This window comes from Sorex araneus, chromosome 1 (genome assembly GCF_027595985.1).
Source record: "Sorex araneus isolate mSorAra2 chromosome 1, mSorAra2.pri, whole genome shotgun sequence".
Taxonomy (NCBI): Eukaryota; Metazoa; Chordata; class Mammalia; order Eulipotyphla; family Soricidae; genus Sorex; species Sorex araneus.
The window spans coordinates 216,038,061-216,061,987 of NC_073302.1; the positions used below are offsets into that span (position 1 = coordinate 216,038,061).

The following is a 23,927-nucleotide window of genomic DNA, read 5'->3' on the forward strand; positions in this document are numbered from 1 at the left end:
AGAAAATCCAGGAGAACATACACAAATGCAAAACTATCCTACAAAATTTTAATGGAAATTTCACATATGGAAATAATTTTATACTTCTGTCATAATCTTATACAGAATAAAAATGACTTAGCTCTGAGTAATTATAATTAAGGCTATAAATCTAAGAGTATACTTTTCATTACCAGTTCTAAGCTGTGAATCATAGAAATAATTTAATATAAACTAGGTAGATAGAAATATGCCATACTAAAACACAAATTTCAATTTTTTTAAAAAATACCAAGCACTACCAGATAATACTTACCAATATTCTAAAGGCAACTTCTTGGATAAAAGGTATTTAATTTTAGAAAGTTATTCATTGTTTAGTGTTGAAAATATAATAAATGGCAAATACTATTTTAATGTTGAATTAATTAAACAGTCTTAGAGTTTAGTCATTGAAATCATTTTTTTCCTATTTACAAATAATATTCCATTTTCTGTGACTACTACATTAGTATATTTACTTTGACAATGTTATAAAAAAATAGAAATCTTGTATTCAATTCTTGTTTACTTGAACTATTCCTATTTTGTTATACAGTGAATAGCATGCTAATTTATACATTTCTTGTAATCAGATGATTCATGCAAATTAACATGTGAAAATGGAGGAAGATGCATTTTAAATGAGAAAGGTGATTTGAGGTGTCACTGTTGGCCTAGTTATTCAGGAGAAAGGTGTGAAATCAACCACTGTAGCAACTACTGTCAAAATGGAGGAACCTGCATACCATCCATTCTGGGTAAATATTTGGCATTTCATGTATAAATTACTTGCATGTTTCTATATTTAGTAGAAATGTCATAATTATTCAAGGCTTATAACTTATTAAATAAACAGGTATGTTTAGATTATAGGTTCTGTAAGTATAGACCAGTTAAATGAATGGAATGACTGTGTGGATTTACACAGCAGAAATTTAATTGACTTGAGCACTGAAATTTTTAATTTTTCAGGGAATAGTTTGTTTAATACTATTGATCACAGTGATACATAATATATGCTTCTTATAAAATAATTATCATAGTTATCTATTCTGTGTAATTATATAATTATAATAAATATACAATAATATATATGATTAGGGCTAGAGAGATTGTACAGTGGGTATGTAACTTGTCTTGGACATGTCTGACCCAAGTTTTACCCTCAATACCCAAAGTGGTGTTCTAAGGCCCTTCAGAAGTGGCCCCTAAATACAGATCCAGAGTTAACCCTGAGCACAGCCAGGATGACCTAAAAACAAACAAAGAAGGAACAAAAATGTATATGTAAATATGCATATCTATTGCAAAATAGTAATAGAAATGAGTCTTTGTGCTAATTATATAATATGTAGTTTATTATCATAGCATAAAATAATAATTAATAAAACAATACCCAATTAATAAAACAATACCCAAGTCATAAATAATTCTCACTATTTGAAATGTGGTTTTATAAAAACATTGTTTGATATTTTAGACTACAGTACCTCATTATCTCCACACAAATGTTAATTTGTTAAACAAATCCCAGTGAGCAATTCATGGATTTACTCATTATTGGTTTACTTACAGTTAAGTCTTTTTGGTTAATTCCTTTGTGGACACTCTATAACTAGGGTTTGGGACAGCCTTAATTAAAATTTATAGGTTTATGGCAGTTGTAAAGACTGTAACAGTTGAATAAAGAAAATGTCACCAGTTAATTAAATACACATTATCTGAGAGGAATAACTAAAGTTTTTTTTAGATAAGAATAATTTTTCTCGGGAACCAGAGACAGCTTTAGGAATTGGGGTTCCAGCAAGTGCCTGCACCCATGTATGGAGACTGTGAATTAAGCCTTTGCCCCACGCCGGCTAACGGAGGAAAGAACCTTCCTTCTTGGTCTCTCTCCCCTCCGGGAGAAGGCGTGGTGTTCGACATTTTGTGGGTCCGCTGAGAAGGTACGAACTTGGTGGCGCGGAAAAAAAAAAAAAAAATGTGTGCTTTGAACTTGAAACAGCCGCAGGATACAGAGCCAGCCCTAGTCGGGCCCGTGCTCGGCTCCGGCCGGCCGGGTTTTCGGCCCGGGCGCCCATGCCCCTGCAGAGCCGGTGGGTGTGGAACAAGTGGGAACCAGAGACAGCTTTAGGAATTGGGGTTCCAGCAAGTGCTTGCACCCATGTATGGAGACTGTGAATTAAGCCTTTGCCCCACGCTGGCTAACGGAGGAAATATGTAATTTCTGGCAGAATTTTCCCAGGACTGTATACAGAAATCCAAAACCGCGCGGACGCTGCCGCGTCCGCGCGACTTAACATTTATAATTGTCATCAATGTGAAAGGGTTCCATTTGAACAGGTCAGACTTGGGGGGGAAACTCCAAATAATAACAGTAAGTTTTTGTTGAAATATTGAAGGTTCTTAATGTAACAGCCACCTCTGGACTATGAGCTAAGCAAAAGCCCCACGCTGGCCAACGTGGTGTGGAGTACACCATACTATGAGGCGCAGGAAGGGGGATGAGGGGGAAAAATTAAAAAAAAAAAAAATGGAAAAGGAAAAAGAGAAAAAAAAAGAGAGAGAGTTATGTCAACTATAGTGAGTTTTGTGTTGAATTATGGAATGTAATCAAGGTAAAGAAAAAATGAAGTGAAATTCATTAGTTATACAGTAGGGGGTAGGGGGTGGGGGCGGGGGGTAAACTGGGGTTTCTGGTGGTGGAATTTGGGCACTGGTGAAGGGATGGGTGTTTGAATATTGTATAACTGACATATAAACCTGAGAACTTTGTAACTTTCCACATGGTGATTTAATAAAAATTAAAAAAAAAAAAAGAATAATTTTTCTTCATTCTTTAACTATTTTTGCAACACTGTCATCCGGTTGCTCATCGATTTGTTCGAGCGGGCACCAATAACGTCTCTCATTGAGAGACTTACTGTTACTGTTTTTGGCATATCCAATATGCACAGGTAGCTTGCCAGTCTCTGTCGTGTGGGCTCAATACTCTTGGTAGCTTGCTGGGCTCTCTGAGATGGGTGGAGGAATCGAGCATGGGTCAGCCACATGGAAGGTAAACGCCCAGCCGCTGTGCTATCGCTTCCAGCCCATTTTTGCAACAATTATAACTAAATTATATGAGCTATATTTATAGAGATACAACAAGATTGATTACTTTGCCAATTGATTTTATCAGTGTGTCGTAGTTTATTTCTATGTCCTGCTCATAGACATATTTGTTCGAGCGGGCACCAGTAACGTCTCTCATTGAGAAAATACTTTTTTTATTAGTGAACCCCATGAGGTACAGTTACAAACTTTTGTGTTTGCATTTCAGTCTTATAATGATCAAGTACCCATCCCTCCACCGCTAGACCCTTCAATACATATATTAGCTATATTTTAAAAGTTCTAATAGCTTGAATTTGTGTGCTTGCTTGTTAAAAATCTGAAAAAAATGCTAGTGTGATAGTACAGTAAGCAGGGCACTTCCTTGCTTTGCACACAAGATGATCTGAGTTCAATTCCTGGTACCCCAAACCCACTAAAAATGATCTCTAAGTACTGAGCTTGGAGTAATCCCTGAGCACCGAAAAGTGTGGCCAAAAAAAACTAACTAAATAAATCAATTATTTTTTTTTAATCACTGTATCACTGTCATCCCATTGTTCATCGATTTGCTCAAGTGAGCACCAGTAAAGTCTCCATTGTGATATTTGTTGTTACTGTTTTTGGTATTCGATTTGCATATCAAATACACCATGAGTAGCTTGCCAGACTCTGCCGTGTGGACAAGATACTCTTGGTAGCTTGCCGGGCTCTCCGAAAGGGATGGAGGAATTGGATCCAGGTTGGCCGCATGTAAGGCAAATGCCCTACCTGCTGTGCTATTGCTCCAGCCCAATTCTTTTTTTAAGTAAAGTGAAAAAATTTTAAATTGAAATTTTGAAATGAAAAACAAAAATATTTTATACAATTCAAATAAAGGAAACATGATCATATGTCTTGTTTTATGTCTATGCATAAAACAAATTACAAAAACAATTATTACCATATGGCAAAAGACAATTACCATAAAATAAATACAAATATGCAAATGAAGAAAAAAGAAAACTAAAGAGAAGATATTTGGAGATAAGGATATGAAAATAAAATCTAGTCAAACAAAAGCAAATGATTTGAAAATCACTACCAAAAGAAAATATGCATAGGATAAATCTCACAGAAAATAGTATTGAAGTTAAGAGAAATACTTTAAATTGTTATCTCTGGCCTCCTGCCTAATACCCTTTTTGGAAATAAATTCTAAGGATTACATAAGAATAAAAAGCATGAATGTTAAAGTGAGAATATTTAGTATAATGTTATCTACAATATAAAATTATAAATATACATTAATTAAAATAATAAAACACATAAAGAAAAACAGGAAATTTCTCCATGTAATTCACTTTAATGGTTTTTGACAAGAAAACCGAGAACAAAAATCAAAGATCTTACCAAATTAAAAAGACTTCTGCACTATAAAAGAAGTGATCATAAAAAGAGACAAGTTAGTGGAGGAGAGGATATATTGGCAAAGTACATATATAATAAGGGGCCAGTGTCATATAGATCTGTATTCAGAACTCACAAAATTCAATAAGACAGAAACTACTTTGTGAGGAGTGGCTGAACAGATTCTTCTGCAGAGAAGACACAAAGATGGTCAACAGGCACATGAAAAAATGTCCATCATCACAGATTATCAGGGAGACATAAATAAAACTGACAATGAGAAATAATCTCCCCCTAGTGAGAATGTGCTCTATTTAAAAGATTATAAGTAAAAAGCAAGTTTGGCACAGAAATGGAGAAAATGGGATCTGTGCATATTATGTTCAGTGTAGGTGGGAAATGTAAGTTAAGGCAGACTCTAATAAAATATATATATATATAGAGAGAGAGAGAGAGAAATTTCAAAAAATATGAAGTACTATATGATTCATTGTTTTTTTTTCCGTGGGAAATGGCCACATAACAATCAGTAAGTTGAAAATATATTTGCCACCTATGGCAATTGCAGCACAATTTATAATAGCCAGTATCTGGAAACAACCCAAATACCCTATGATAGAAAAGTGGATACCTTTTATTTTTTTAATTTTTAAAATTTTTTAATTAATCACCATATTTGATATGCTAAATACAGTAACAATAACAGATCTCATTCCCCTGACGCTGAATGAGCCTCCAATCATTGGGAAAGACGAGTAAGGAGAGGCTGCTTAAATCTCAGGGCTGGGACGAATGGAGACATTACTGGTGCCTGCTCGAGTAAATCGATGATAAGCAGGATGACAGTGATAAAGTGAATTAATCACCATGAGATACAGTGACAGACTTTCAGACTTCCATGCTTACGTTTCAGTCATACAGTGATAGAGTACCCATCCCCCCACCAGTGCCCGTTCTCCACCACCAATGTTCCCAGTATCCCTTCCATGCCCCCACATCCAACCTACCCCCTGCCTCTGTGGCAGGTGCATTCCCTTTTACTCTTTCTCTCCTTTAGGGTGTTGCAGTCTGCAATGCAAGTATTGAATGGCAATTATGCTCAGTCTATAGTCTACTTTTGGCACATATCTCCCATCCCGAGTGGGCCCTCCCAACACCCTTTACTTGGTTGGTTGCTTCTCTAACTGAGCTGCCTTTTCTTCCAGCATGCGAGGCCGGCTTCCAAGCCATGGAGCAAAGCTCCCGGTACTTGACTCTACTATTCTTGGGTGTTAGTCTCCCATTCTGTTACTTTATATTGCACAAATGAGTGCAATTTTTCTATGTCTATCTCTCTTTCTGACTTATTTCACTCAGCATGATACTTTCAGTGTTGATCCACTTATATGCAAAGGTCATGACTTCATCTTTTCTAACAGCTGCATAGTATTCCATTGTGTAGATGTACTAAAGTTTCTTTAACCAGTCATCTGTTCTCAGGCACTCAGGTTTTTTCCAGATTTTGGCTATTGTAAACAGTGCAGTAATGAACATACAAGTGAAGATGTCATCTCTACTACACATTTTTGTATCTCTGGGATATATTCCCAGAAGTGGTATAGATGGGTCAAATGGGATATCTATTTCTAAATTTTTGAGAAATGTCCATAGAGTTTTCCAAAAGGGCTGAACCAGTCGGCATTCCCCCCAGCCATGTGTGAGGGTCCCTTTCTCCCCACATCCGCGCCAACACCAGTGGCTTTTGTTCTTTTGGATGTGGGCCAGTCTTTGTGGTGTGAGATGATATCTCATTGTTGTTTTGACCTGCATCTCCCTGATGATTAGTGATGAAGAGCATTTTTTTCATGTGCCTTTTGGCCATTAATATTTCTTCCTTGAAAAAGTTTCTGTTCATTTCATTGTCCCATTTTCTGATGGGTTGAATATTTTCTTCTTGTAGAAATTAGCCAGTGCCTTATATATCCTCTTTGATATATAAGGCCTCTTTGAAGATACCTGTAACCTCAATGTCATGGAGGTTTTTACCAACCTTATTTTCAATGTACCTCATGGATTCTGGTCTGATGTTAAGTTCTTTAATCCATTTTGATCTGAATTTTCTACATGGTGTTAGGTATAGGTCTGAGCCCATTTTTTTATTTTGCATGTAGCTGTCCAGTTTTGCCAGCACCATTTGTTAAAGAGGATTTCCCTGCTCCACTTCACATTTCTTGCTCCCTTATCAAAGATTAGATGATCATATGTTTGAGGGTTTGTGTAAGGATACTGAACCCTGTTCCATTGGTCTGTGGCTCTGCCTTTGTTCCCTACCATGCTGTTTTAATTATTACTGCTTTGTAGTAGAGTTGGAGTTCAGGAATTTGATGCCTCCCATTTTCTTTTTCCCAAGAATTGCTTTAGCTATTCATGGGGGTTTGTTTTTCCATATGAATTGCAGGAGTTTGATCCATTTCTTTAAAGAATGACATGGCTATCCTTATAGGGATCTCAGTGAATCTGTATAATGCTTTGGGGAGTATTGCCATTTTGACACTTTGGCATTGTTAATTCTCCCTATCCATGAGTTGGGAATACATTTCCATTTACTCATGTCCTCTTTCGTGAGGTAGTGTTCTGTCATTTTCTTTGTACAGGTCCTTTACCTCTTTAGTTAAGCTGATTCCAAAGTACTTGATTTTCTCAAGCATGACTGTGAATGGGGTTACTTTATTCATGTCATTTTCTTCTCTCTCATTATTTGCATGTAGGAAAACCATGGACTTTTGGATACTGATTTTATAGCCTGCAACTTTACTATAAAAGTTTATACTTTCTAGGAGTTTCTTGGTAGCGGTTTTAGAGTTCTCTAAGTATAGTATCGTATATTCTGCAAACAGTGAGAGTTTGATTTTTTTCCTTTCCTACCTAGATGCCCTTAATACTTTTTTTTTTTTTGCCAAACCGCTATTGCAAGTACTTTCCTTCTGCCTGTTTTGGGCTCCTTTTGTTGGTACTTTTCTGAGATCTTGAGCTATGAAGTCAAAGTATTTGTGTGGGCCCTTTCTTCCTTCCCTAGAAATGTTTGCAGAGCTATAAATTTTCCCCTTAACACGGCTTTAGCTGTGTCCCACAGGTTCTGGTAGCTCGTGTTTTCATTCTTATTTATTTCCAAGTACCTTGATTTCTTCCTTGATTTCCTTCCTGACCTACTCGTTATTCAACATTGAATTATTAAATTTCCAGTGGTTTGATTTGGTTCTCCGTGTCTATGCATGATTAACTTTTATCTTCAGTGCATCATGGTCTGGGACAGGGAGCAAGCCAGGGGCAGCACTGGAGGATGGATTGTGGGCAGGCAGGAAGATGGTCTGGGAGGCTGGGAGGGTCTGGGTGGAGGGGCTGGCTGAGGCACAGGCACAGGGATGGTGGGCCGAGGTCACATATGAAAAGTGGATACGGTTATGTGACAGATATACACCAAGAAATACTTCTCAACTATAATAAAAAATGAAATTTTGCCTTATGCCAGAATGGAGGGGGATTACCCAGGGCAAAATAACACAGAAGAAGAAAGAAAAATAACAAAAATTCTCACTCAATAAAGCAATGGGATGAGGAATGTTCCTTGAAACCATGTCCTGCAACTTTGACAAACGATAAGTTTATTAATGGAGGAGGTGTGCTTGCATTAGTCTAAAAGGAGTATTAGGCTAAAAGGACCCATTAACTTTTTTGGAGTGATAATTGGCATTTTGAAGGTAAGGTGTGGCATATTGTATCCTTAAAAGTCATAAACATTACACTCATGTAAACCAAAGTTAGATCAACAAATTATACATTTACAATCCTCAAAAGAAATAGGTAATGTCCAGAATGTAGCATATCTTAAAGATAGTTGTTACCTGATAAATTATGCATATATAAAAAAGTATAAAACAGTTAATATATTTTGAAGTTCAAAAGATCATAAACACATTTAATTATATGAGTACGAACCCAATGTTAAAATAATACAGTGTCCTATATAGGGACAAACATTGTCTTTATACTTCTTTATTTTTCAAATAAAAATAAAGTTTTAATGAATATTTGTTATAATCATAAATTAAAGCATAGGAGCTGATGAGGTAGTATAACTGGTAGAACTTTTGAGGTCTCTCAAGCCCTCCTGAAGTAAATCTTAGGACCACTGGGTATGGTCAAAAGCAAAAAACAAAATAAATTACCATATAGTGTTATTATTAAGACTAATACAATAACATTAACATCAGAATAATTTCATAAAAGAGGATGCTTACTAAAATAATGCGTTGTTTTCTATCCTTGGATCTTAAAAACACGCCTGTGAGAGAAAGTAACATTCTCTCTAATTTTACTTCTGGCTCGTGAATCGCAGTTTCCATTCATTTTGACCATATGGTGAGAGTCATACCAAAAGTATTTAGTCTTGTGGCTGTCTAGGTTAATGTCAGAAGACTTGAGCTGGTATATTTGTATTCACAGAAAAGACAAAAATATTCCGGTCTCATTGCCACAATGTGGGCTGAAAATGAACTTTCCAGAAGTATAAATAGATTGTGACCTATAATTTGAAACTTGTCAGAATATATTAAATGGAACCTGCGAGAGAAAGGGGAGAGCTAGATAATGCACACAGTTCTTCCCTTTTTACTGCTTGCTGAGTAGCTCTCTCTGATATCAGTGATACTTAAGGCAACCTGACAACCATCGTCAGCTTGTAAAATTATGTATAAATGGGCACTCACTTTCAGTCCAGAAAAACACTATATTAAGTGTAAAAATCAAGTGTCAAATCTTTTTATCAATGATACTGAAAAATTTTGAAAGCGTTAAGAACTCCTTTCAGTCCAAGTCAGAAGTGAAGACAAAGGTCACTAAGGAGATCATACTTCCAGGCAAGAGGTCAGGAGATGAACTTTCTGATTGCTATCTACAAACTAACTGTATAGCACTGTAGTAATTTGATTCTCAGTATATTATTCAAATAAGGGGACAAGAGTGTGACTTTTGTTCAACAAGTACAAATGTGAGTAAAGCATATTTTTTTTTATAATTTTCAAAGAACTTTAACGTTCATAGGACATTAACATTTGTAAATATGCTGAGACAAATGAATGTTACACAAGTGCATTTTTTTACTTAGAAAAAGAGAGAGAAAAGACAACTTTAAAATGTCAGTGACAGAAAAGAGTATCAAATGGTGATAACTTAAGTGCTATTAGAATTTTCAAGTGCAGATGCTAATGAACATAAAATCACAGAAAATCATTTCAGTAAGAGCTGAAGCCAACAGGTTTTAGGACTAAGAGATTAGAAATAATCTTCACAAGAATACAATATCCAGTAAACAAACCATTATACATTATATTCTCTGTCCTTAAATTTGAACATCAACATCAGGCAATCAGTATTTATTAAAAGTAATAAATCAAATTAAATATAAAAATTGATATCACTTTTGCAATGAAGGTTCTGACTTAAAATGAGAGAGAACAAAGAGAATTAATATATTAGGAAACATTATTTTTGTGTAGTAAAAGCTAAATCTCTAAATTTCATTGAAGAATTAAAATGTGATATTATGATTAGAAATTTTATTTTGCCATAATTTGATAGATTATACTATGAGTATAATAGTATATACTATGAGTTATAGATTATAACTATGAGTATATATTAAATTATACATAGATACAAATATAATTGTATATATACAAATATAATTATAAAATTATATTAGTTAACTATGAGTATAGATAAAATTGGCAAATATTAATTTGGCTTCTTGTTTTTGATTTTGGTATGTGTGTGCTCTTTGTTTCTTTTTAAATGTGTAGAGTTAAGGATTTTAGAAGGTAAGAAGACAGTGCTTATTATTATCTTCATTGGAAAATATGCTAGAGGGACAATGAAGCTCATAGAGTATTCTGGCTCTTAACATCACTTTCATGAAAATAAATTCAAATCAAATTTTGTTTTGTTTTTTTGCTTTTTGGGTTACACCCAGCAGTGCACGGGGGTTACACCTGACTTATGCAATCAGGAATTACTCCTGGCGGTGCTCGAGGGATCATATGGGATGCTGGGAATCAAACCCGGGTTGGCCGCATGCAAGGCAAATGCCCTATCCGCTGTGCTATCTCTCTAGCCCCTCAAATCAAATTTTATCTTATAAAAATAATAGAGATAAAATGTGTACTTTGAATTTTTTTCAGAACTATTTCCACAGGCTATGACAGTCTTGTACATAGATATAGGATAAGTTTTAACTAAAAATAGTCTATTTCAATTAGTAGAACAAATAGGTAATAATCGAGATAAAATGTAACTGTGTTTTCCGTGTGCCTGATTCAGTAACAAGTAGTTGGTATGTATCAACTCATTTGTTCTATATTATCCTACAAAACAAGACAATTATGTAGAAGATTATATTCCCCTGGCTTTCCACACAAAGAAATAAGCAGAGGCAGTATTCACCTCTGGTGGTATTCGCCGAAACTGGATAGTCTATGATTCCCAGCATTCTCTCAACTTCTAATCTTTCTTATCATGTGCCTAAGAATGCCATAGAAAGTACACTCATTGCAGCCACCAAGTGTCTCTCTACCTCCTTTGCCATGTCAAGAAGACATTTCTGAGTGTGATGCCTTTGATCAATACCTGGTTTCCCAGGCGTTGGTGCTATAAGACTATGTCAGCCACTGTAAAAGGTCTATTTCTTTTTTTTTCAAATATGAAACCCACAATTTGCTAAAGAAATCAAGCTCCATAACAAACAAATAGAATCTGACTTTATAAAGGAATCCAATGCAGTTGGTGGGGCACACCCAAGAGAGAGTCTTGAAAATATTTGATGGGGACCACTACAAAATTCTCCAGAGGATGCTTCATTTCCCACCAGCTAACAAGTTATCTTCTGGATCATACACAGTTTTCAATTAAATGAAGTTCCCCTAAATATGATTACTTCTGTTTGTCCCAAAGAAATCCTTCAAAAGAAAGAGAAGAACTTTTTGAAAATGATTCTGCCTGAATCTAAGTGAGGTGAGGCCTATGTTAACTCGGGGATAGCCCTAGTTGCCAAACATCTGTAGATGAGATGAAAGCATGCTGGCACTTCTTGCAGCTGCAATAAGGAATTTTCAAGTGCCATACCACACCATGTCTCCTTCTTTTCATTGGTTACCATTTTTCTACCCTTCCCCCTTCTAAGTTTTTAACATAAAATAAATAAAAAAGTTATGCCTAAAAAACTCTAGTGTTTATTTGATAGTGTTTAAATCCTTGATAAGAAACTTTGTTTAATTATGAGTGCATTTATTTTCTCCAGTACCTTGTGTACTATTTCACATTTATGCCATGAATTCATGTGTCTCTGTATATGTATGGTCTATTTCTTTGTAAGCCATGAACTGATTCTTGCTGATGAAGAATTACTTTTTACCTAGGTTTTTGCTTTTCTTTGCCAGTGATTATCTATGCTTTACATCTTCTATACCTATTTATTCTCTTGTATGTGTCTTTATTTTTCATCCACTAATGTTTCATTAGAAATGTTATCCATAAGCAACAACCAGAAAATTTACTAACTCTGTTGATATTTTTAGCAAAATGGTTTAAAAGTCAATTTTTTTGCGAATGGAAAATATGAGGTCAATATACTTTTAACAACTATAAACTTATCTTTCTTCCTATTTATTAATGGGTATTTCTTTAACACCAAACCAATACCCTGGATCAGTAAGATTTAAGGCAATGCTACAACCATTAAAAATGTATGTAACTTTCTTCATTGAGAAGCAACCAGCGTCTAGCATTTTTCCTGGGTAGAATGCTTTTAAGTGAAAAATAAAAAATATATAGCTCCTCTATTCATTCTATCATGAGTGCATGTGAATTTTATTTGGAGACATGTTATTTACTAAGCATGCTTTTCTAAAAATTGAAAGTAGAATCACATTTCAAAGGAGGATGTGTGGCAACAGAAGATTTATATCACTTTCATCTTCAAATCTTACTAAGCTTGGAACTTCCGTTTTTTTCTCTGACCATTCTAATTGTGTTTCATGCTTACAGAGAGGAAATGATTGAATGTGCTCTAATGCAACTCGGTGACATTTTTCTGAGTTCTTGTTTATTGATATCTATAACTGATTTTCTTCCTTCTTCTCTTTCATGTTCTTTCTTTATACTTATACAACTTTAAAGCTCGATCCAGTCCCTGTTTCAAATAGCCATAAGCTTTGTTTTGCTTTCCTTCACCTACTGCTAAACTACTTCACTCTATTCCTTGAGAGCTTTAACAGTTAGAGATTCATTCTTGATATAAGCTGTGTTATGTTCAAAATACTTAAAGGATACCTTACTTTCTCATGGGGATGTTAGCCTACAGAGAAAAAATTTAAAAAAATATATGAAGATGATACGTCAGACTTGCTATTGTTAATATCAAAATTCTAGATCACTTTACTAGACTACACATGACAATCTGATATAAATAAAAATATCAAAATGAAATAAAATAAGATTTTGTAAGGTTGATAGGCTAAAAGCAGGATGTGTACTTAGCTCAATAATATAACTAATCTTATTAAATATGACATACCCACTAGAAACTTGGTATATTTATAAAAAGTCTAGATGCATGCTTTATTCATATTTAGCAGTAAGTGGTACATGATGATTGAACACTAGGAAACATGATTGTCTCCACTTTATGTTCTATAGACCAATATATTGCACATTACTGCATAGCACTGGAGGATAAATAATTGAAAAAAAAAAACAGAATGGATAAGGAAAGAGACATGCAAAGACTAACACAAGCAATTTAGCATAAAATAATTATTCACAAAGTAGGGACTTCCATTTTATTCAATACAATTTGAAGTTATCTTCTAATATTTATTTTATTAAAAAATGGTGAAATTCAGACCCAAAGACTCATGTTGCTGCTGAAAATCATGTTACAGGCAAATCATACTGCTGAGTAAAGTCACAGGCTGAGTCACTGACACACCTGGATTAGAATCTTGCTTTTTTTTTTTTTTTTTTTTTTTTTGCTTTTTAGGTCACCCCCCGGGAATGTACAGGGGTTACTCCTGGCTCATGCACTCAGGAATTACTCCTGGCGGTGCTTGGGGACAGTATGGAATGCTGGGAATCGAACCTGGGTCGGCTGCATGCAAGGCAAATGCCCTACCCGTTGTACTATCACTCCAGCCTGATTCTTGCCTTCTTGATCTTTTATCTAGTGAGGATTCTATAAAGTAAACCATTGCAGTCAAATCATTATTTCCATTTTATTCCTTTTCATTTTCTCCAATAGGAAGACCCACTTGCAGCTGTGCACTGGGATTTACTGGGCCAAACTGTGATAAGACAGTCTGTGAAGGTTTTTGTCAGAACGGAGGGACCTGCAGTGTGACTCCCGGGAACCAGCCTCACTGCCACTGTCAGGGCGAGCACACGGGAGACAGATGCCAATACTGTAAGTGAACGCCATACTGCAGGATGGTCTGCCTGCAGCGTTACTGTCGACACTAAGTTGTCTTGTTAACCTGTGTGTTCCCTCCATTTCAGTCCCTCTCCTTCTCTCTTTCCAATCTATTCTCTCTTTTTTTTTCTTTTTGGATCACACCTGGCAATGCACAGGGGTTACTCCTGGCTCTGCACTCAGGAATTACTCCCAGAGGTGCTCAGGGGACCATACGGGATGCTGGGAATCAAACCTGGGTTGGCCACATGCAAGGCAAATGCCCTACCTGCTATGCTATCTCTCCACCCCCAAGTCTATTCTCTCTTTACTTTCAGCTTTAATTGTACCTAACAAAATTCTTTCTCTTTTCCTTAAAGATTCAGCTTGTTTCTTACCCAGATTAAATTCCACATCTTATCATGATAATAACGTCATGACTTTGTAGTCATAACCTTAGTTTAATTCATGTGTCTATTTTGCCTGAACTGGCACCTGTTGATGAATTGAACTGAAGAAAAAAAATGCACAATCGCTTTGAATTTTTATCACTAATTTTACATGGGTACTAGCTGTAACTTCAACTTTTTTTTTGCTAGTTCACTTAATCTCTTAGCCTTCTATATCACGTCTCCTTTATCCTTAAATCACTAATGCCTGATCATAAATTAATTTTAATTTGAGAAATTTGTGCCCTGTTTCATTGATAAAACAAAAGTTATCTAAATAGAACTATTAAAAACTTTTGATATCTGTTTACTCAAGAAACCCATATCCTATAATCATGCATTGTGTCTTCCTTTTTTTTTAAGCAAACAAACAAACAAAAAACTGGCAATCCCATGTTTTATCAAATGTCACCCTACTTATTCCTCCTTAACAAATCACGAACTTTTTCTTTGCTTTTTGGATCACACCCTTACGATGCACAGGGGTTACTCCTGGCTCTGCACTCAGGAATTACTGCTGGTGGTGCTCAGGAGACCATATGGGATGCTGGGGATCAAACCCTGTTAGGTCGCGTGCAAGGGAAGCGCCCAGTCCACTGTTCTATTGCTTCGGCCCCAACACATCATGAACTTACATGGTCAATTTCTCTTTGTGCTGCTTTCTAGGAAAACATTGCCTGTTTCCATATTCCTTTCTAGTTTGTACTTTATTTCTATGATGACTTGGGAGAAGGGGGTCTTTGCGTCCCTCATGATGACACTTGGAGTCCTATTGTAGGGTTCAGTGATGAGGTGTTGTTGTGTAGAGCTGTACTGGCAGAAATCTGAGTAGCAGATGCCTGGGATCAAACCCAATGCCATACCTGGCACAGAATTCACTCCAATTGTGTGATCCCTGCCCACTCCCTTCTCCTATCTTAAAGGTGTCATTTCTCTAATGGGTTGTTATCTTCTACAGTTTTCTATTTTTTTTCCTAATCCTCTGCCAGATTTTTATCTTTACTATTGTGCTTAATTCTTTTACCAAAAATATTTATTTATCATTTTTTATGTATGCAGTTATTAATACTACCTCCTGAATTCCAGGTTTTATATGTAACACATTTTACAGCTTTGCTTGGCCCGATTAATTGAATTGCTCTGTATTTTTTATGCATAGCCTCAAAAAGGAAATGTTAACTGAAAGGTCTAAGTGTATAGGAGTCACCATTGACTGCTCTCTTTGGTTTCATTCTCACCTTCACTATCACATTTTGTTTTGTATTATTCTGGTGTAGTTTGGTTTAATTGGTGTGGGTTGGTTTTGGTTTGGGGCTATACCCAGTGGTGCTCAAAAACTATTTCCAGTTTGGTGACAAGATTTATACCCAGACATGCAACTTCAGGTCTAATAGCCTTAAAAACCTAGCTTTTCTATACTCCAATATTATTGTTTGAGAGCATTGTTTCATAACAATACTGTGTTCTGTATTTCTTTAGGAAGTGCAACATAGAATCAGCTTACATTAATAGACATTTAGAGGAAAATATTTTAATATTACTATTAAAAGTGTTTGTTTCTAATATAATAGCAAGGAACAAATTCTGCTGCAACAAAGAAAGAGATTCAATTTCTAAAGGGTGCTTTCTTATTGTGCATTTTATTAACATTGATTAGTCTCTTCTGGATGGATAGATACTGCTGTACTGACATTCTTCATTGTTTACCCAACTTCTTCTTAGAATAAGTCAATGTAGTTTGTCTTACAAATGCAATGCAGTTATATACACTTATCCCCACTCATACCATGCTCACATCTTCATCACTCTTTCCTTCCTTCAAGATAGCCTAGTAATCAACATGATTTCCATAACTTCACTCATCTGTTTGCTTTCTCCAGCCAAGCACAACAATGTCACAAACCTGGATGATCTCCATGCATGTCAGGGATAAAATCAATTACTCTTCCATATCAGATGTAGACCCACATCACTACCCAAACTATTTTTATATACTTGCCATTAGTCTAATAAAAACACATGAATTACATGTTTGCCAAGTCAAAATCCCTGGAAATAGTACTTTCTCTTGCTCTCACCTTTATTTGAAATTTTACTTTAACTGGATTCTTCCTCACATTCATCTTTTCTGCCAATCTATTCTGTGTCTGTCCAGCTTAAGTGCTATTTTATTTTTAAAAGTGTTCACATACACCCTTAATTTATGTAAATGTCTTCTATGCTAAACTTTCAAGTTGCTAACTTTACCTCTTCCTAATTCTGCCACTTTTAACCAACATTATTGTTAATTATGTGAATTCTTTCTACCGATTTCAATAGCCTCTTCTCTGAGATTATACCCAACAATGCCAACTAAACAAAGAGCAAGCAAGTAATAGGTCGTCTCCACATATGTTTACATATATTATATACATATATTTTTTCAAGCTGTTTTTTGCTAATACACACATATGTTGGCGATATATGTGTTTGTGTGGGTTAGCAAAAGCAACTTGGAAAGCAATCAATTTCATTCGTAAAAGCTATATTAATTGGGTATTATCATCTAATATTAGTTTGGAATTACTTCCTGGTTCCAAGTGCTCCATTATCATAGAACACTAGTCTGTCTTTTTATGTTTTCATTATTTTTCCTTGTTATCAATTTTAATACAAAGCATCAGCATTCCTGAATTTTATAACAATGTTATAAAGATACTAGGTTGCCATGACTGTAGTCCTGTTGATTCTTAAAAAGAATAAATTCATTTAACTTACACTTTAATTGCCACCTTAATAGAATCACAGTCTGAGGTAACTTGACGTCTTATAAAAGTCTGCATTAGAGTTTTATTATCACTATTAGCAGTCATAGCACTTCCTACCTTTCACTTCAAAGCACTTATTATAATTAACCAATTAATCCTTAGACAGAGGTTAAATAACTTGCTCAAGGTCCCAGAGTGGTAACATTATAGTCAAAATTGGACCCCAGGAGTTGTTGATCAAGATGTCAACAAACATTCATACAGTATGGATATGCTGTTTCTTGGCAGCAAAAGAAGTCTGTGGACAATGTCATTAAAATGATAAATCCACAAGCTGACAAAAGCATAATAAATTTAGTATCTATTAGATGTGAGTCTGCAAGGTTCAGTGGAGCTGGTATACTGTCAGAATTGTATCTTGCATATATAAAATCTTCTCTCTGCAAATGAAGGAATGACAGAATGGTTCATTACAGTGCCTAATTAAAGGTCCATTAGTGGGAGGTAAAACATCAGTTCTTACTTGTGCTGAGTAAAAACATTTTACAACTCTAATGGCAACATAAAATCCTGAGGTCTGAAATGCAAATTAATTTTACCAGCAGCAGCCCAGGGGAGGAGATAGATAAATAATGGTAAAAGCAAAATGAAGCATTCTGTAAGTGACTTGTTTAGGAACAGATATGGTTCCATTTCATAATATTCTATAACAAGAATTCCTGGAATAAATTTTAAAAAGAATAATGAGGATGATATCTCTCATTAAAATTTAGGTGATAAATATGAGATCAAAAATGCACTGTTGCACTGTCATCCCATTGTTCATCGATTTGCTCGAGCAGGCACCAGTAACGTCTCCATTGTGAGACTTGTTACTGTTTTTGTATATTGAATATGCCATGGGTAGCTTGCCAGGTTCTGCCGTGCAGGCAGGATACTCTCTGTAGCTTGCCAGGCTCTCTGAAAGGGATGGAGGAATCAAACTTGGGTCAGCCGTGTGCAAGGCAAACTTCCTACCCGCTGTGCTTTCGCTCCAGCCCGAGATCAACAATATCTGAATATATTTGTAATAAATAACACCTTTAGGGTGAAAGGACCAATGAGGACTGCTTCACTTGTGTCTAACAGCCATGCATTTAAATCATATGGTGATATGTTTGTCCTCTAATATATAATTGTATAAGTCCTCTAGTAATCAACTTGAAAAATCATTATAATTTAAATTAGAATTCTGTTCATTAGAAACACACCTATAAGGCTTTTTTCCCTCTAGCTCCAATAAATACAGAAATGTAATAATATTTTAAGTTTATAAAATTGGATTATTTAACAGTGCTACAAATATATCACTTATTGTAACTGGGAACCAGAGTCTACCAGAGCACATGATAGAATTTATGAACTGTTATTGTGTGTCTATAATATCTAATAACATGAAGGAATTATTTTTAATGTTTGTCCCACTGCAATTTTAGTCTATTAGTAAATAAATCAATGAAGACGTTCTGGGTTTATAAATCACTATTTTTCACTTTGAGGAAATACTGACATCAGAGCTAATTCCAGTTCTCAGAAACCTAACAGTCTAATGCATGATGCTGAGACAAAGTTTTTCCAGGGAAGTTTAATGAAATGCATAGACTATAGGAGAAAGCAAAAGTCAACCTATAGGAATGGTTTTATAAAGGAAGCAACAATTGAATTAAAACTAGGTAAAATAAGAGGCCAAGCAGATAAAAATAAGAAACTTTTCTTGGGATGAGAACATTAGTACAGCAGATAGAATACTTACCTTGCACTCCACCTACCAGGGTTCAAGCCCCCACACTCTATGCTCCAACACCTAGAGGTGACCCTATATAGTGATGCTTGAGAGTAAATCTGGAGAAAGCCCTGCACACCACCAGCTGTGGCCTAGAAACAAACATTCAAAAAGAATTAGTAGATTACCATCTTTAAATCTGCAGAAGGAAAACCTTTTAAAATTACATTTTCTGTTTTTATTTGACTTTTCTATGGAGGACTGACAAGGTAAATACATCCACTGAACATATATAATGCATTTGTCACAGAGATGTGCGTTGTTATATAAGATTTTGTCTCATATATGCATACATCATTTTAACAAATACCTGTACAATTCTCAAATACCATACTATAAGCTCTGTTCAACAAATGCCAGCAAGTTTATTTTAGCCACTTCCTTAAATTGCCATACTTAATATAAAACATAGTAGCTACAATTTGTCTGTGGATCTGATTTCAAAACTGGACCACTTGGGGATATAGTATAGTGCATAATATGTCTCTGTTGGCCTTGCAGAGAGACAACCTGGTTCTATCCCTAGAACTGCATGCTGACCCCCACGCACTACCAAAAGTGACTGATGAGCACAGATCCAAGAGTAATCCCTGAGTATAATCGATATGGGCCCAAGAAAATCAAAACCATCCAACCAACCACCACCAGCAAACAGACTTGCCTCTTTCTGGTGTATTTTGCCATCATTTAATGTCCTATTGTGTATGTTTAGACTCATGACAAAAATACACAAGCTAAATGGCACACTAGTTCCATCCAGTCTACAAATTTCTACTCCTGAGTTAAAAGGCATTAATGGAAATTTTAATCTTGAGGTAATTAAGATTATAGAGCAGACAAACATAAAAAAAACTAATATTTTAATAATGACTAGGGAGATAGAACGGAATATTTTCAGTTATTCCCACTAACTAAAACTGAGTTGAGATCAGTGAAAAGATCTTCATTTAAAAGGTTGACATTGGGGCCGGAGCGATAGCACAGTGGGTAGGGCGTTTGCCTTGCACGCGGCCGACCCGGGTTCGATCCCTGGCATCCCATATGGTCCTCCAAGCACCGCCAGGAGTAATTCCTGAGTGCAAAGCCAGGAGTAACCCCTGAGCATCGCTGGGTGTGACCCAAAAAGCAAAAAATAAATAAATAAATAAATAAAATAAAATAAAATAAAAGGTTGACATTATACAGGAAGTAATATGTTTATTATTAGTGGTTTAAGACCAATAGGAATATGCTGTAAAATACTCTAGCTTTGTATTGTGGTCACTCCTGATCGACATCTTTTGACCATCTGTCACTTTTGATTGAATCATACAGGTGCTCTTTGGTTCCCAGACCTTTATAATGATTCCAGGTGTACTCATACCTATAGCAGCAGAACATTTTGGAGCCATGATTTCTGAGTATCTGTCAATTATTTCATCCTTAGAGATAAGATATAAGACCTTCATTCATGTCTTTATCAACTTTTACCAGAAATACTATAATACATTCTACAGTCTCTTTCTCCAAACTTGGAAATTTGTTCATTTTTACAGTGTCTCTCTAATTATTCATATAATAACATATACTTATATGTATATATGTATCACTTATATCACTTATCATCACTTGTCATCTTGTTGTTCATCAATTTGCTTGAGTGGGTGTCAGTAAGGTCTCCATTTGTCCCTGTCCGTGCTAGTGTAGCCCAATGCCATCTGCTTGCTCCAGGAATATGAAGAGCCTCAAACCATTTATTCAGGGTCTTTACGAAGAAGTCTGACCATCTCATAGGTGTTCTTTTGAAGTCCTGTGGAATCCAGTCGGTAATAGCTCTAGTTCAGCAGTCATCTCTAAATTGCATTATGTGTCCAGCCCATATGATTTTCCACCCCTTGGCAAAGGAGACAGCATCCCTGATTTTTGGCCATTGACATAGGTCAGAACTCCTAATTCCTTCTCTCACTTGAGTGAAACGTGATATTCTAAGCATAGTTCTTTCGATTCCTCTTTGGGATACCTGAATAGCGTTCTCATCCTGTTTGCGTAAGGCCCAGGTGTCTGAGGCATATGTTAGTGCAGGAAGAATGGTGGAGTCATAAAGATGTGCCTGGAACCAGTGGTTCTTCATCCTCTTAACCACTTCTTCAATGCTCTTGAAAGTGGTCCATGCTGATCTTTTCCTCCTGTGCAGTTCAGGTGCCAGGTAATTCCTCATGTTGAGTTCTGGACCCAGGTAACATAGCTGCTGCATTTGGAGATGTTTGTTCTGTTGAGAACCAATGGAACGTCAGGGACTAGTTTGCTTTTCATGAACATTGTCTTGGTGAGATTCACCTGCAATCAGACCTTTCCACACTCATGGTCAAAGTTGGCCAGCATTTGTGCCACTTGGCTAATGATTGGTGTTATGAGAACGATGTCATCATCGAAGCAGAGGTGTTGTAGTTGCTGACCGTCTATCTTCATTCCCATTCCTTCCCATTCCAGTTGTTGCATGATGTTCTCAAGGGTGGTACTGAAGAGTTTCGGCAAAATAGAGTTGCCCTGACAAGCCTGTCTACATTATGTCAATGATGTGTATATATAAATGCTAGCATATAGGCTATTATATATACTGTATATTATACTATCTATATATAGTATCACTGTATCACTGCTCATCGATTTGCTCGAATGGCAATCTGCAGCAAACTATAAACTATAGTTTGCAAATAATGTACTTTATAAGACGGGGATGATAACACAGCATTTGCCTTGCATGCGGCTGACCGAATTTAATTATTCCATCCCTCTTGAAGAGCCCGGCAAAATACTGAGGGTATCCAGCACACAAGGCAGAGCCTGGCAAGGTACCCGTGACATATTCGATATACCAAAAACAGTAACAATAAGTCTCACAATGAAGATGTTATTTTTGCCCGCTCAAGCAAATCAATGAACAATGGGGCAACAGTGCTACAGTGCTACTATGCATATAGTGCATATATTATAACTATATAATATATGATATACTATGTATAATATATAGTATTATGTTTTACATTATATTATACTGGGTTCTTTAAGTCTTATGTGTCTCTCTAATTCCCACACTTCTTGACTTTCTTGACTTAGCCCTAGGACATACAACATTTCTCTGGCATTTTTTGTGCTGTATTAATATCATTCATGTGCTTGACTCTACCCTAAACTCAGCCATTGTGTTTTTACACCTTTACAAAAGCAGTACCTCTGATTAATAGATGATATTTGATGTGTGTATAAATGTAAATAAGGAAGAATCCTATTTTCATACTTATCCACCTGTGTCTTTCCCCAGCTCTGCCAAGATTCCACACAAAAGTATGGGCCAAAATTTTGGGACTGTTTTTACCTAACTTGTCAATACACAATTTCTATGACAAGTTCCTGGTTTTCAATTAAAAAAAAATTGTGTGTTCTAGGTGATTTAAAGAAAACTTTCAGAGTAATAAAAATATTGTTGAAGATAATTTTGATCTAATAGTAAATGCAAAGTTACAAAAGCAGATTGTTGTTTCAATATTATGCCTTTATTTAAAGGAAATAAAAAATAATAACAAGGAAAAACTTTAATGAAATATATGCATATGTCATAAGCTTCTATTGAAAAGGAATCTTTACAGCAGTTAATATATCTGAGTTAACACATCATTTCAGTATCACTGTCACTGTCATTGTCATCCCGTTGCTCATTGATTTGCTCAAGTAGGCACCAGTAACATCTCCGTTTTTGAGAATTGTTGTTACTGTTTTTGGCATATTGAATATGCCACAGGTAGCTTGACAGGCTCTGCCATGTGGGCAAGATACTCTCAGTAGCTTGCCGGGCTCTCCGAGAGGGGCAAAGGAATTGAACCCAAGTCATCTACGTTCAAGGCAAACACCCTACTGCTGTGTTATTGCTCCAGCCCATCATTTCAGTATACATGAGTCAAATTATTTTTACCATTATATGCCTAACTTTAATATTCATTGTTCAGTATAATAGATATCGGGGCATTTTATCAAAATAAAAATTCCATGATAAAACATGCTGTATATATTTTTTTGTAAATAGAATTCCCAAATGCAATATTTTTTCAATTAAAAACTTAACAAAGTGGGGCTGGAGCGATAATACAATGGGTGGGGTGTTTGCCTTGCACGCAGTAGACCTGGGTTCAATTCCCAGCACCCCATATGGTCACCCCGAGTACTGCCATGAGGAATTCCTGAGTCCAAAGCCAGGAGTAACTCCTAGGCATAGGTGGGTGTGACCCAAAAAACAAACAAAAAAATCTTGACAAAGCTGGAATCTAAGAATTTACTCAAAAAAGGATAAATATGAGATCAGAAATGACATTTAATCATAATTTTAAAAGCATGACTTATTAATTACATATTATATTCCAAAAGCAGAACTATAAATTTAACTATGATTAAGCTTTTTATCTGTGTCATGTAGCTCACACTTGAAATTTTAGTAATTAAATTGAAGATTCTCAATATAACGAAAACAAGCAAAATGTAATAATGCTTGATTAATTTTGTTGTTTCCATAGCAACAGCTTTTTTCCATGTAACTTCACTTGATATTGAGGCAACTTTAACCTTGCATTACTTTTGAAACAGAGCACCGTTCACTTAACATGCTAAGTTTACATGGTCTAATGTTATATTTATGTCCCACATTAACATTAGAAGCAGACAGTTATTGTCTTAATTCAATTTTTTTTAAATAAAGAAAGAAAAAGGAGCCCAAGAATGTGGTTCAAGTTAAATATGTGATAACTTGGGCTTGGTTCTCACACTACATGCTTCTCTCCCCAGCATAAATGTCAGTATCCCCTGCACCTCAAACTAAAAACAAACAAATGTTTATACAATGTAATATGAAGACAATGAAATTACCTTTCAAATTAAATAAAGGGAAAAGATAGCCTGCCATG

The 23,927-nt window shown here is 35.6% G+C and overlaps 1 protein-coding gene across 1 annotated transcript in view; it reads left to right on the forward strand.

Annotated features, from left to right (window-relative positions):
* Positions 1–23,927, forward strand: part of LRP1B (LDL receptor related protein 1B) — a 1,943,003-nt gene that overhangs the window by 1,851,059 nt on the left and 68,017 nt on the right. The window contains exons 83-84 of the mRNA XM_055124030.1: positions 615–779; positions 13,832–13,993. Of these exons, the coding sequence (XP_054980005.1) occupies positions 615–779; positions 13,832–13,993 (327 nt within the window). The remainder of the gene's footprint in view (positions 1–614; positions 780–13,831; positions 13,994–23,927) is intronic.